Genomic DNA, 11943 nt, shown 5'->3' with positions numbered 1-11943 from the left:
CACCAGGAGTGGATGTGAAAATGAAATCATTCAAACTTGCTAAAGATTGCTTAAAACTACTCTAGCAAACACAATCAAATCTGGGTTCTTGAAACAACTAGAGAGTGAAAAGTATTAGGCAGATCTATAAGCCAAAAAGTAATAAAGCAGTTAAAATGACAAAAGGTCAAAATTCCATTGCACAGTATGTTCACAACCACAGGTTCTCAAAACCAAACAAATATCAGAGAGCATTCCTTCATAACTAAGAAAATGCTCAAAATTCCTTTTTAAGACCTGGAAATTAGGAATGTTTGGACAGATTTGTGCATGGAAACTTGCAAATGAACTAGCTTGACTGGATTACAATGATGCATGCAGATTTAAAAAGGGTTGATAACTCTTACAACTAGTTAACCACTGCAAGTGGCCTAGTGGTTCTTGCCTAGTTGGGTGTGCTCCCCAACCTGGATTCGAACCCTGAAGCTGGCAAAGTGGCCAGGTACTGTGCTGCAATGCACCAGTTGGAGCATTTCACATGCGCCGAAGGGGTTTATCTTGGGCTTAGGAAGCCTTTGGGTTCCCCTTAGCAAAGTAAAAAAAAAACTCTTACAACTAGTTCAACCACTACACCCGCAAAAATTGACTATTACTTTGCAATACCTCGGATTAATCGTTAGCATCATCTTTTATAATAAGTGACTTGTGGGTAGACAAGTAGCAAATTGATCCTTCAATCATTTCTCCCAGTCAACTTGAATAGCATTTTCAATGTGAGAACTAGGTGCAAAATCTACACGAGGCAAATGAGGAGTCGAGGATAGAGAAGTAACAAATGGATTCTTCAACCATTTCTGCCAGTCAAGATGATTACAGTTTCCATTTGAGAACAAAGCATAACAGAAAATTAAAAGCATACAACATTCTTGAACCTCCTAACAGGGGAAGATCTACTCGCATCCTCTATAAGCAAATCAAACAAATCAAAGGAAGCTAACCACTTGATAGAGCTAATAATGGATAAAAAGGACCACCAATGACCAATTCTAAGCATACCGGATCATGCATCTGAGAAGTTCTGTAATTAGCTGGATCAAAAGGGCTTCTCATACTCTTGCGGGGGTGGCTGCTCCCAGGGACTCATGAAGGCTACATAGGTAAATTTTACAAGTATTAGGTATGAAAATGGTATTGGAGAAATATCTTTGAAACAGAGAGCAACAAATTAAACCAATGAAGTCAAAAATTGTAGGAGACTCATCACAACAACACCATTAAAGTAAATGTGTAATACAAATAAATATAGTAGTGGTTCCTGTCCTGGTTGCAAGTTTGCAGATCAACTCAATGTTTTATCGACACTTCAGTGAATAGCCCTTACCTCTCACTCTCAGTTATTATAATGACTAACTCATAAAGAACTCAAGCACATAGATGTTGCGCTGCTATTGATCAGAACCTAATTTCAACTTTGTTAAGAGTCACCTTTTACTAGCTACGCAACATTTAAGATCTTATGCCCTATACTCTACATTATAAATCTGTGATCCTTCAGGTCATAATTTCCAAACGATATAATCCTTTGACCCCTTGGAGATTATATATAGCATCATCAATTTACTATTCCCATATCATACAGAAAACATTCAAAACATATAAAGAACTGAAAGTGGAACCATAGAACTTCAAACCATGATTTGCATACTGGAATTCATTAGTGAACAGTAAGGGAAAGGTTTTAAAGGCCTGAGACAGATGGGTACAAATTAAGCATTTGTTTATCATTTCCATAATCCAGCAGACCAATAGCTGTTTAATGATATAATTTCCATAAATCTCTGTAGCAACAGGATGGTACTTGGGCAAGGCGTATAACTAAGAGCCACGTTAGAAATGTTCTAAAACAGAAACAATCCAAATCCTTGAAATTCATTAGAAAACAAGCCACAAAAATAAAAGTGTGACTTACTTAATGGTATTTCGCCCAGAGCCATATATATTGAATCATCATCTGCAAGAGTCCCCTGAAAAAATAAATAAAAGCAAACAGAAACATTAGTTGTTTATGGCATGGTGCATGCATGTAGCAAATATTTCCATCTAAGCACACAAGAAAAACTACCAAATGAGCACAACTATGAAATAAAGAGCGTCTTATAGACAAACTACCAAATGAGCACAACTATGCAACCATGTATAGCTCAGAAATCCAATTATATGCATTGTAAGCACTACGCTGAACATACTACTTAATTCAAGCGATCAACCAATACCTCTGCATTAGGAAGACCAATATCGTTAGGCATTGGAGTAAGATCCTCCGGTACTGAAGAACAAGTAGGGAAATCATTTCCCAGCAACTCCGAGATCATTAGCCCATAACCATCTTGGCCATCGGGGATATCACTAGAGTTCTGTGGTTGGTTGGAAAAGCCATCTAGAGGTATAAATTCAGCCCCTGTCCTGTTGATCAGAACAACATTAAAAACCACATGCCAAGAAACTAAGAAACATGAAAAGTCACCAAACAATTATCAGCTGTATTGACACTCAGACTGCATCATTTGTTGTGGGAAGCAAGGTTTGACTACAATATTCATCAAAAGAACATTAAATCAATAAATTCATAAAGTTCTTAATAGGAAAAACTTACTTTCTTTCCGCATTATTGAAGGCCTTGTCTTCAGGAATAGAGTCATTTTCTAAATCAATTACTTCTATCCCTTTGACATCCACAGGGCGTCTACTGCTCTCACGAGACATATTGCAGTTACTCATTGACAAGTCAATATCAACCGGCGCTGCTTCTTTTTTCACTCCAGAGACATCCGTGTAGTTTATTACAGAATTACTATCACGACTCTCATGTGCATCGCTAACCTCCATGAGATTAAGGTCGAATGAATTAGGAAAAAGCTGCTTCTCTTGCATATAATCGACACAAATTTCAGCTCCATCTTTTCGGAACTGGGAATCATTTCCCATTGAGCTGTCATGATCAACAGCTACAATCACTTTCTCAGCAGGAGAAGTGTTGTCCTCCAATGGACTTGCTTTCTTTTCGCTCAAATTGGAAATTTGGAAACAATCATCTGACTCTGCGTAGGGACGCCATTCTCTTGGTTTTTTTGCTTCCACCTGCTTATCATGATCTTCTAAAGCCCTCTTCTCACCTCTTTCCTTAACTGCAAAGCTAAAACTCCTAAGCCCTGCTGGCCCTTGAATCAATTCTTGTTCATTCTCACGCTTAAAAGCTCTATCTGGTAATGACTGGGACCTTTCAAACTTATTCTGCTCAATACCAAATCCAGAACCTAATTCTACCAAATTCTCAACAGATTGACTGGACTCAACTTTAGAAGTTTCAGGATCAACATAATGAGAGTTATCTAATACTGGGGTACCTGAGGCAACATCAAGAGAACGGTTTTCGATTAAACCTTGAGATGATCCTCCCGGTTGCAGACCAATGTCAGACAACGTGCTTCCCTCTTGGATAATTGGAAGTGGATCAACCTTCAAACCCCTAGTAGTCAATGCCGAGCGAATTCTAGTAGGCACCTTGGCGAATTTGCATAGTTTCAACAAATCAGTGCCATTCCTACCACCCAAATCCCCCTCTCCATCGGCCTTAACCTGAGCCGGCAACTCCTCCACAACACTCTGTTTCTCAGTTTCATCACCATTGCCACAATCCTTATCCTTCATCTCTACATCATTCACCTTGTTGGGCTCCACATTTACTCCAACAACAACTCCGTCACTCCCATTTGCACCAGAAGAACTCGGCTTCGAGCTCATATCCTCCTTTGTCTCCGAATCCACTGCATCCTCACTCTCCCTTGCATTCCCAACATCTCTCCCCACCTTGTGCTCCTCATGCCTCCCAGAAGCAGAATCATCCTCACACTCAGAAGAAGCCCTACTATGCCTATCCGAAAACGTCCCACTCCTCCCATACCAATCGGGCCGGGTATCCGACCCATACCCGCCGCCCCGGTTCCTCCTCCTCCCCTTATTCCTCGCATTACTACTGAACTCATCCACACCTCCAAACCTTCCTCTTCTGTACCCTCCTCCCTCCGAAACATTTCCTAATCGGGAAAGCGCCGACGTCCTCCCCTCCTCTCTCATGTGATCACCCTCAAACTCTACCTGCTGCTTCTTCTGCCACTTTGCCGACAGCACGCTCGCCGGCAGCAGCCCCTGCGCCACCAGATACTCCGCCGCCATCCGGCCCGCGTCCATAAAGACGTCCCCCTTTCGCGGCGGAGCCGCCGGCGGCGGCGGAGGTGGCGGCGGCTGGAAAGATTTCGACCGGCCGAAGCCGCGATTGAAGCTGTTGTTGTTGTTGTTGTTGCGGTGAGGGGGGTCGGAGTTGTTGTTGTAATAGCCATGGCCGCGGAGTGAGCCCTCCGGCGAGATCCGACCCATTCCGATACGGTCCATACCCATGGAATTAGACCGGTACCCATTTCCGGGATTGCGGTGGCGCGCGTGCATGTTTGTTATTCGGGTCACAAATATCTTTGATTCAAAGATTTTGGGGTCCTTTTGGGGGAAAAAAAAATGAAGGGTTTCAGCTGAAATGGGGTTTGTCACACCTACCCACCATGAAAAGAACTAATCTTTCCTTTTTTTCTTCCAGATTTCCATGTAAAGATTCGAAATTTGCAGGAAACAGCTCAAAGAATTCCGACTTGTTGGGTTCTTGGATTTTGGGGGGGGGGGTTTTGCAAATCCAAACCCAAGCAGTAAGTGTCTTTGTTTTTCAATTGCAGATCAAGCAGCCTCAGAAGCCGAATCTGATAACCCTAGCTCCCTCCTCCCGTTTTTGCAGAGCCTCCTCCGGTTGGAAATGGAGATTAACAGTCAATTTTTCTTTGGTTTCCTGTGATCAGCTTGCTTTGAATATAATAGTTTTTACCAGGTGGTGAGAGTTTATTTTTGATTTGTTTTTTTGTTTGTTGATAATGAAGAGGATGGATGGAAATGTGAATTGTGCGTATGCGTCACATTCCCACTAACCTCATCTTGAGGACTCGAATTTTGTGTTTTTGAGTTACATAGCCCAAAGTTGAAAAAGCCCGCATCTCCTATATTGGGCAAATAAGTTGGGTGTTTCACAAGTGATCGAGGGAATGAAACAAAGTGGGTTGCGACATTGCCAGATTTGTTGTTTGTAAGTTTGGTCTATTCATGTGGTTAGAAGATGAGCCCAATTAGTTCAAAGATTTCAATGTAAACTTTTAATTTTCCAAGTATTGGTTTTGTTCTCCCTAATGTATCCTTCTTTCACGAATGGTATGGGCATTGAAGTTTAACTATACAAGATTTTATAGTTTGGTTTCTTCTTTCTCGCTAGAGATGACTAGATAGGGAGTACTTTTTTCAGTCTGACAGAACTGAGGAAGCTCGGTCTTCTCTTGTTCATGTTACAAATACCTTCAATCCAGCTAATCTTCCCTTAAACAGCCTGGGCTCATATGACACTTCCACAGTTGCCGAAGGCTATAACTGTATAACATACACGAGTACAATTTGCAATTCTAGACATACGACTAGCCTTTGTTCTTATTGGAGTAATTCGGAAATTCAAAATTCGTTTGATAATAAAATGAAGGGAATTGCACAAGTGACGTTTCTAGAGTTGCATACTAATTTTACTGCACTGCAGAGGGGTTTGAACACTGATCACTTTGTTACTTGCCCACATTCCGCACACAGATTCCGTACAGCTTGAGCAAAGGTTTGTAATCGAAAAGATGAAGAGCTATTTTTAACGCCAACTACAGAAGCTCCTCGAAGATTTGAACAAGTAAATAAAGATCCTTGCAAATTCGCTTTGTTAAAGTTTGCACGTACCTTCGGCATCAACATGATCGAAACACGACTGTGTAAGATTTGCATTTGAAAAGCACACTTTTTTCAAACTTGCATGGCTAAAGTCCCCACCTTCGGCATCAACATGATTGAAACACGACTCTGAAAGATTTGCGTTTGAGAAGCACACATTTTTCATACATGCAGAGATAAAGTCTCCACCTTCAGCATCAACATGATTGAAACATGACTGTAAGATTTCCTTTTGAAAAGCACACATTTTTCATATATGCATGACTAAAGTCCACCTTTGATAAGTCCAAACCAGAAAGATCAAGGCCAGAAAGATTTACACCTTTAAACTTCAACCGCCGAGGAGAATCATTCCAGCTCTTCATACAGCTCGTTTCATTATGTATGAACTTGATAATATCAGTGCGTGTTAGATCTGCTGCACCCAACTTCTTTTTCCTCTTATTTTTCAGGAGATCATTAATTTCATCTATCAATCCTTGGAGTTCAAAGTATTCTGCCTCCTTCAGTACGTAGTTGTGAATACTTGGAATCCTTCAGACTAGGAACATCACTATCTCTCAACCAATTAAGGATGTACCCAAAATATTCACCATCCCTATCAATGAAAGTATATCCCTCATGATCTTGAATTAAGGAATGACGTCCACTAAACATTGTAGCAAGCATCGAATTAGGCTCCGGCCGAGTCAGAGTATCATTGTATGTGCAAAACTTCTTTCCTCCAACATTGAGGTAAACCAAAGAGGAGGAATCAGAATCCATCGTTATTGCTTTGAACTTGAAGATTGGAAAGGAAGATCTTAACCTGAAAAGTAATATATGAAGCGTTAAAAACTAATCACAATATAAATATATAATAAGGAAAATCTAGCCACACAACAGGCTAGGACGAAATGAAGAGGGTGAACCTTGATATAAAAATTGATATATAGCAATGGAAAGGATCTCTTTCAATTCATTTCTTCATTGGATGACTTGCATATATAGCATATCGCACTTACATTTACGAAACAAGTTTGCTCAGTATAAAAATAACGTCATATGGGGAAAGTCATTGGTTTATTAACATAATAAATATATACACATATGCGAAAGACTAAGAGTCAAAAACTCGATCGAATTTATTACTTCTCTCTTCTTTCAGATTTCTAGAGCATGCAACAGCCCAAGGATTTGAGAGGGCATGCGCATATTTATAACAACTAAAGGTACAGGTACCAAGATTAAGTAAGACCATCCAGAGCACATAGGTAAATTAAATGGCTTTCTTAAATGTATACAATAAGGATTACATGAGTTAAATAGAAGAGTCAAAAGTCACTTGAAAGTTGAAACTCAATGCATCTTTTTACTTCATTCTTTTGACCGTGTTTTTGATAAACTCATGTAGAGATTATTCAGTGCACCGCCGTGCACTTGAACCAACATAAATGAATGGTTAGATTGCATTAAATACACTTTTTGTTTATTAAAAATAAAGTTGATAATAAATATCAAGGGTTGAGATTATTTTATAAGGGTTGGGTCACTTACACCGTCGGTGCATAGAATAATTTCCAAAACTTCATGAATGTAGAGACAAGTGGCATCCATGAAGTTGAATAACTAGGAAGATGAAGAAGCATTTAGGGACTAAATCGTGCATCCTCCATTATTTGAGTAAGCAGCTGGTTATTATTACAAAATTTTGTCCCCTAAAGAGAATCTGACCCAAAAAAAAAAAAACTTTAAAAGAGAAACAATACTTACTTAATGTGGTTTTTTTTTTTGGGTATTGACCATTTACACAATTTGAGCCTAAAAATTGTCAACTTGCTTCACTAAGAGTTTTTTACTCCTATTTACCTAATTTAATATTTATTGACAGTTTTGCCTTATCAATTAAACTGAAACTCATCTCTCTCTCTCTCTCTCTCTCTCTCTCTCTCTCTCTCTCTCTCTCTCTCTCTCTCTCTCTCTCTCTCTCTCTCTCTCTCTCTCTCTCCACCGTCCCTGAACTTACGCCGGAAATCCGACTCCAGACCAGAACTCGACTCCGCCAGCTCACAGGACTACAACCCAGACCGCCGGAAAACCTATTTCTGCTCCACTCCAGCACTATCTGACAGATGCTCGACGCCGACGCAGACCTCGATCAACCCTGTTATCAATCTCCACCTTCAACCCATGCTCGACGTCGTTCTCGAGTCCTGCACGGCGAGAAATCAGAATTCTCTCTCCGATCTATACTGTTTCTGCACTCTCTCTCTCTCCCCAGCTAGACGGCCAGATGTCGAGTGACAAGACCGTCGGCAGCGGCGACGTCGCCTTCAACACCTTCTTCTTTAAGACCAGCACCGGCAAGCACGTCCCACACGCCATCTTGTCGACCTTGAGCCCACCGTCAAAGCTTCTGAACAAACGATCCCAGCCGGAGTTGGTGAAGTTGTTGAACAAACTATCAAAGCTTCTGTGATTTGTTTGATTGTTCCTGATCAAACAAGACCTCACCGACAACCGGTCCCTGTCGTGCCAATCACAGGTGTCTTCATCCCTAACTCGGGGTGGGGGGGGGGGGGTGGAAGGCTGAAGTTTGCTCCGATCTGGTGCCAAGAGAAAATTCTGGGAGGCCAATTTTTTTTTTTTTTTTTTTACTGTGAGCTCCTAGAATGGGGAAGGAAAAAAAAATGGACATGCAGAATTGAACATATAAATTGATCAATTGTGTCTGTAGTGTATTCATTTTGGTTTTGGGAGTTTATGCAATTCACTGTAGGGCAATAATATGATTATTGGGAGGCAATAAAAAGAGTATTGGGGGGCAATAATATGTTTATTAGGGGGCAATCCACAGGTCCAATGACCGGATTCAGGTCACTAGTTGTCTGATTCCCGTCATCGAAGTCCAGCAAGGTCTCCGATGACGTCTCTCTCTAAGTGACAAAGAATGAGAGGGCAAAATTGTCCTAAAAATAAATAAATAAAATACTTAATAGGGTATTAGGGAAATATATATATATATATATATATAATATAGAAAATTACACACAAGTGTCACTTTGAGACTTTAATTAGTCATAAGGCCACCTAGTATTTTTTGTACAAATAAGGCCACTTCCACCTTCAATTTATTTTTGTCTTGACTATTTTGCCCCTCTACAAACAAAACAAACAGTCTCTCTCTCTCTCTCTCTCTCTCTCTCTCTCTCTCTCTCTCTCTCTCTCTCTCTCTCTCTCTCTCTCTCTCTCTCTCTCAATGAGATTCCAGTAAACGAAGAAGCTCAAATCGGATTTTGCTCTCTCTCTCTCTCTCTCTCTCTCTCTCTCTCTCTCTCTCTCTCTCTCTCTCTCTCTCTCTCTCTCCCCGACGAGCTCATTTGCTTCTCATCGCCGAATAACCTCTCTAACGTCGGAAGCTCTCCCTCGGCGACAACTGACTATTTCTCAGTGAAGCTCAGCGTTGGCCGGATGATGTCGACGGATAGAGAAGCCTTGTTGCAGATCGGAGCGAAATGAGACGGCATCGTTTCACCATCTCCTCATCTTTCTTCCGCGTTTTCTTCTATCTCAATGCCGATTCAAAGTAGATCTGATCGAAGCGAAACAAGACAGGATCGTTTCACCATCTCCTCATCTTTCTTCCGCATTTTCTCCGATCTCGACGCCGATTCAAAGCAGATCTGACAGGACCTTTACCGTTGTTCGATCAATACATGTAGCCGGCCAAAATTCACCCCTGCAGGTCAGAATTCGAAAATCTCTATCTATTATACATTGCGTTGTCGATTGTTTATGTGTTTTTCAATCTACATGCATCTGTCATTTTGGATTTTGCTTAATTGTATCCAATTCTAGATTTATGAGCTCAGATTGATGCTTGTACAGCTTGAAATTTAGTAGCGCACTTAGGCTTCATTTGAATTTGAATTATTTGGAGCTGTTGATCAGGCATGTACTGTAGCTTAGCTTAAGCATTTTTGGTTATTAGGGTTTTGGATTATTACACATTATTGTATTTTTCACATGATTGTGAATTTCATGAGTTCAAAAGTTTTTTCTTGATTGAAATTGGGTCGGACAAGAGAGGGTTATGTGTTTGAATTGCAACTAAATGTTGACATTCTGTTAAAGGCTCTTAATTTTCTGCTACATAGATGTAGATATGTTTGCTATAAAATCTCGAGGCAAAGCTGTTGTTTGCTATGATATGGTAATGCTTTGGTGGATAATGCTTGTAGGATTTGTGCATGGACTTGTTCGGCGGCGGTGGAAGTTAGTATTGTTGGCTGGTACAATAAGTCTTGATGGTTTGCTCAGTTGGAAGTGGGAGGATGGCGGTGATGGCAAGGGATCTTGCAAGTGGGAGTGTGTCACATAGCCTTACAGGTACAATGAGAAAATTTGAGGCATCTTGGAGGCATGTAGTGTTGTGCTTTATGTCGAGTGAGATGAGTCCAGTGTGCTTGGTAAGAATTGCTCGCTCTCTGTTTTGAGTGGCTTGCTTTTCAACACTGTGGTAGTAGCTTTCTATGACTATGTCAGTATCTTTTCAAGCTGATGTTAGTAGCTTTTCAGTTTACATTTTGATTGATTACAAATCAGTAACTTTCTATAACTGTTATAATGGCTTTGCAACATAGTGATAGTGACTTTTTATGTCTATATTAGTATCTTTCAAAACTGATGTCAATAGCTTTTCTGTTTGCATTTTAATTGATTTCAAGTTGTCTTTTGTCAACAGCTTATCAAATTGGAAAATCAGGATTTAGTATTAAATTCAATTTTCTTTTAGTTGTGATTTCGTATCTGTAGCAATTCTTGTTTGAGATTTGTGTTACATTATCAACATGGACAATCAATTGGTTTTGTTGCAATTAGTATCTATGTCAGTAGTTTTTTATTACCGGTCTAGTAGCTTTCTACATATGTCATAATAGCTTTCTATATCTATGTTAGCGTATTTTAGATTGCTTGTTTTTGATTATATAGTTGATAAAGATTGCTTGTTTTGTTGTATTTTTATTTTTACAGAATTCTTCCCATTTGCATTTGCAGTAGCAGATTCCAAAAATCATGTGAATTTGGGTAGTGAAGTCTCCATTGACCAAGATATCATGTGGCATTGTGGCCAACCAAAAAATGTTGAAATGAAGTCCGAAGCTAAAGGTGGCAAAATAATGCCTATAGTGTGGTAGAGTGTGATAAAAAGAAACATCAACGGTGGTCATCTTAAAAATGACAGTAGCATTACAACATTGACAGTAGCTTTATTCAACTATTGTATTAGATTTTCACAACTATGGTAGTGGCTTTTTACAACTATGGATGTAGCTTTTTATAGTTATATGACTTATATCATTGTTGATCCCTGCATACTTTTCGTATCATTGAATATGTTTTCTTATCTCAAATTCTCAATTGCAATGGCATTTTTGTTCTGTGTTGTAATAGTTTTTGTTCTGCATAGTTATTTCTTTTGGCATTGATAAGAGTAGCTTTTGGTCATGCTGAGAGTAGTTTTCTAGTGTTGGTGACAGTAACGTTTGTTACTGATGAGAGTAGTTTTTTGTGTTGGTGACAATAGCTTTAGTTGGTGGGGATAGTAGCTTTTGGTTTTGGGGAGCTAAACTTTTTTCTGTGATAGTAGCTTTTATTGCTGGTGACAGTAGTTTTGTAACCTCGCCGGAGGTTGCCGGAAATCCCACCAGAGTAGCTTTTGTTGCTAGCGACAGTATCTTTTGTTGCTGGTGGCAGTAGCTTTTGTGACCTCGCCGGAGGTTGCCAGAAATCACACCAGAGTAGCTTTTGTTGCTAGTGACAGTACCTTTTGGTGTTAGTGACAGTAGCTTTTGTGACATCGCAGGAGGTTGTCGGAAATCTCATCAGAGTAGCTTTTATTGCTAGCAACAGTAACTTTTTGTGTTAGTGACAGTAGCTTTTGTGGTCGCCAGAGTTAGCCGGAGGTATGCCAGGGTTGGCCGGAGGTCGACCAGAGACCCATCAGAGTTGGCTGGAATTTCGCCGGAGAGGAGAGAGAGGATGATTGTTGACTTTTTACTCTAGTGGCATTTATGTAAATATGTTAGTTTTTATATCCAAAATTTAACACCCTTTTTAATCTAGTGG

The 11943-nt window shown here is 40.0% G+C and overlaps 1 protein-coding gene and 1 pseudogene across 1 annotated transcript; both read right to left on the bottom strand.

Annotated features, from left to right (window-relative positions):
* Window positions 1-800: 800 nt before the first annotated feature.
* Window positions 801-5079, bottom strand: LOC112164580 (uncharacterized protein At4g26450). The gene is made up of 4 exons (XM_024300812.2): window positions 2633-5079; window positions 2253-2442; window positions 1949-2003; window positions 801-1128 (listed from the first exon to the last, which is right to left on the bottom strand). The coding sequence occupies exons 1-4, from the start codon at window positions 4480-4482 to the stop codon at window positions 1073-1075; spliced, it is 2151 nt and encodes a 716-aa protein (XP_024156580.1). The 5' UTR covers window positions 4483-5079; the 3' UTR covers window positions 801-1072.
* A 953-nt stretch (window positions 5080-6032) lies between these two features.
* On the bottom strand, window positions 6033-8199 carry LOC112164196 (annotated as a pseudogene).
* Between the last annotated feature and the right edge of the window lie 3744 nt (window positions 8200-11943).

Source organism: Rosa chinensis, chromosome 5 (genome assembly GCF_002994745.2).
Source record: "Rosa chinensis cultivar Old Blush chromosome 5, RchiOBHm-V2, whole genome shotgun sequence".
In the NCBI taxonomy this organism is placed as follows: domain Eukaryota; kingdom Viridiplantae; phylum Streptophyta; class Magnoliopsida; order Rosales; family Rosaceae; genus Rosa; species Rosa chinensis.
Note: the sequence above shows the minus strand (reverse complement) of the source record. Positions and strands in the feature narration are given on the sequence as shown.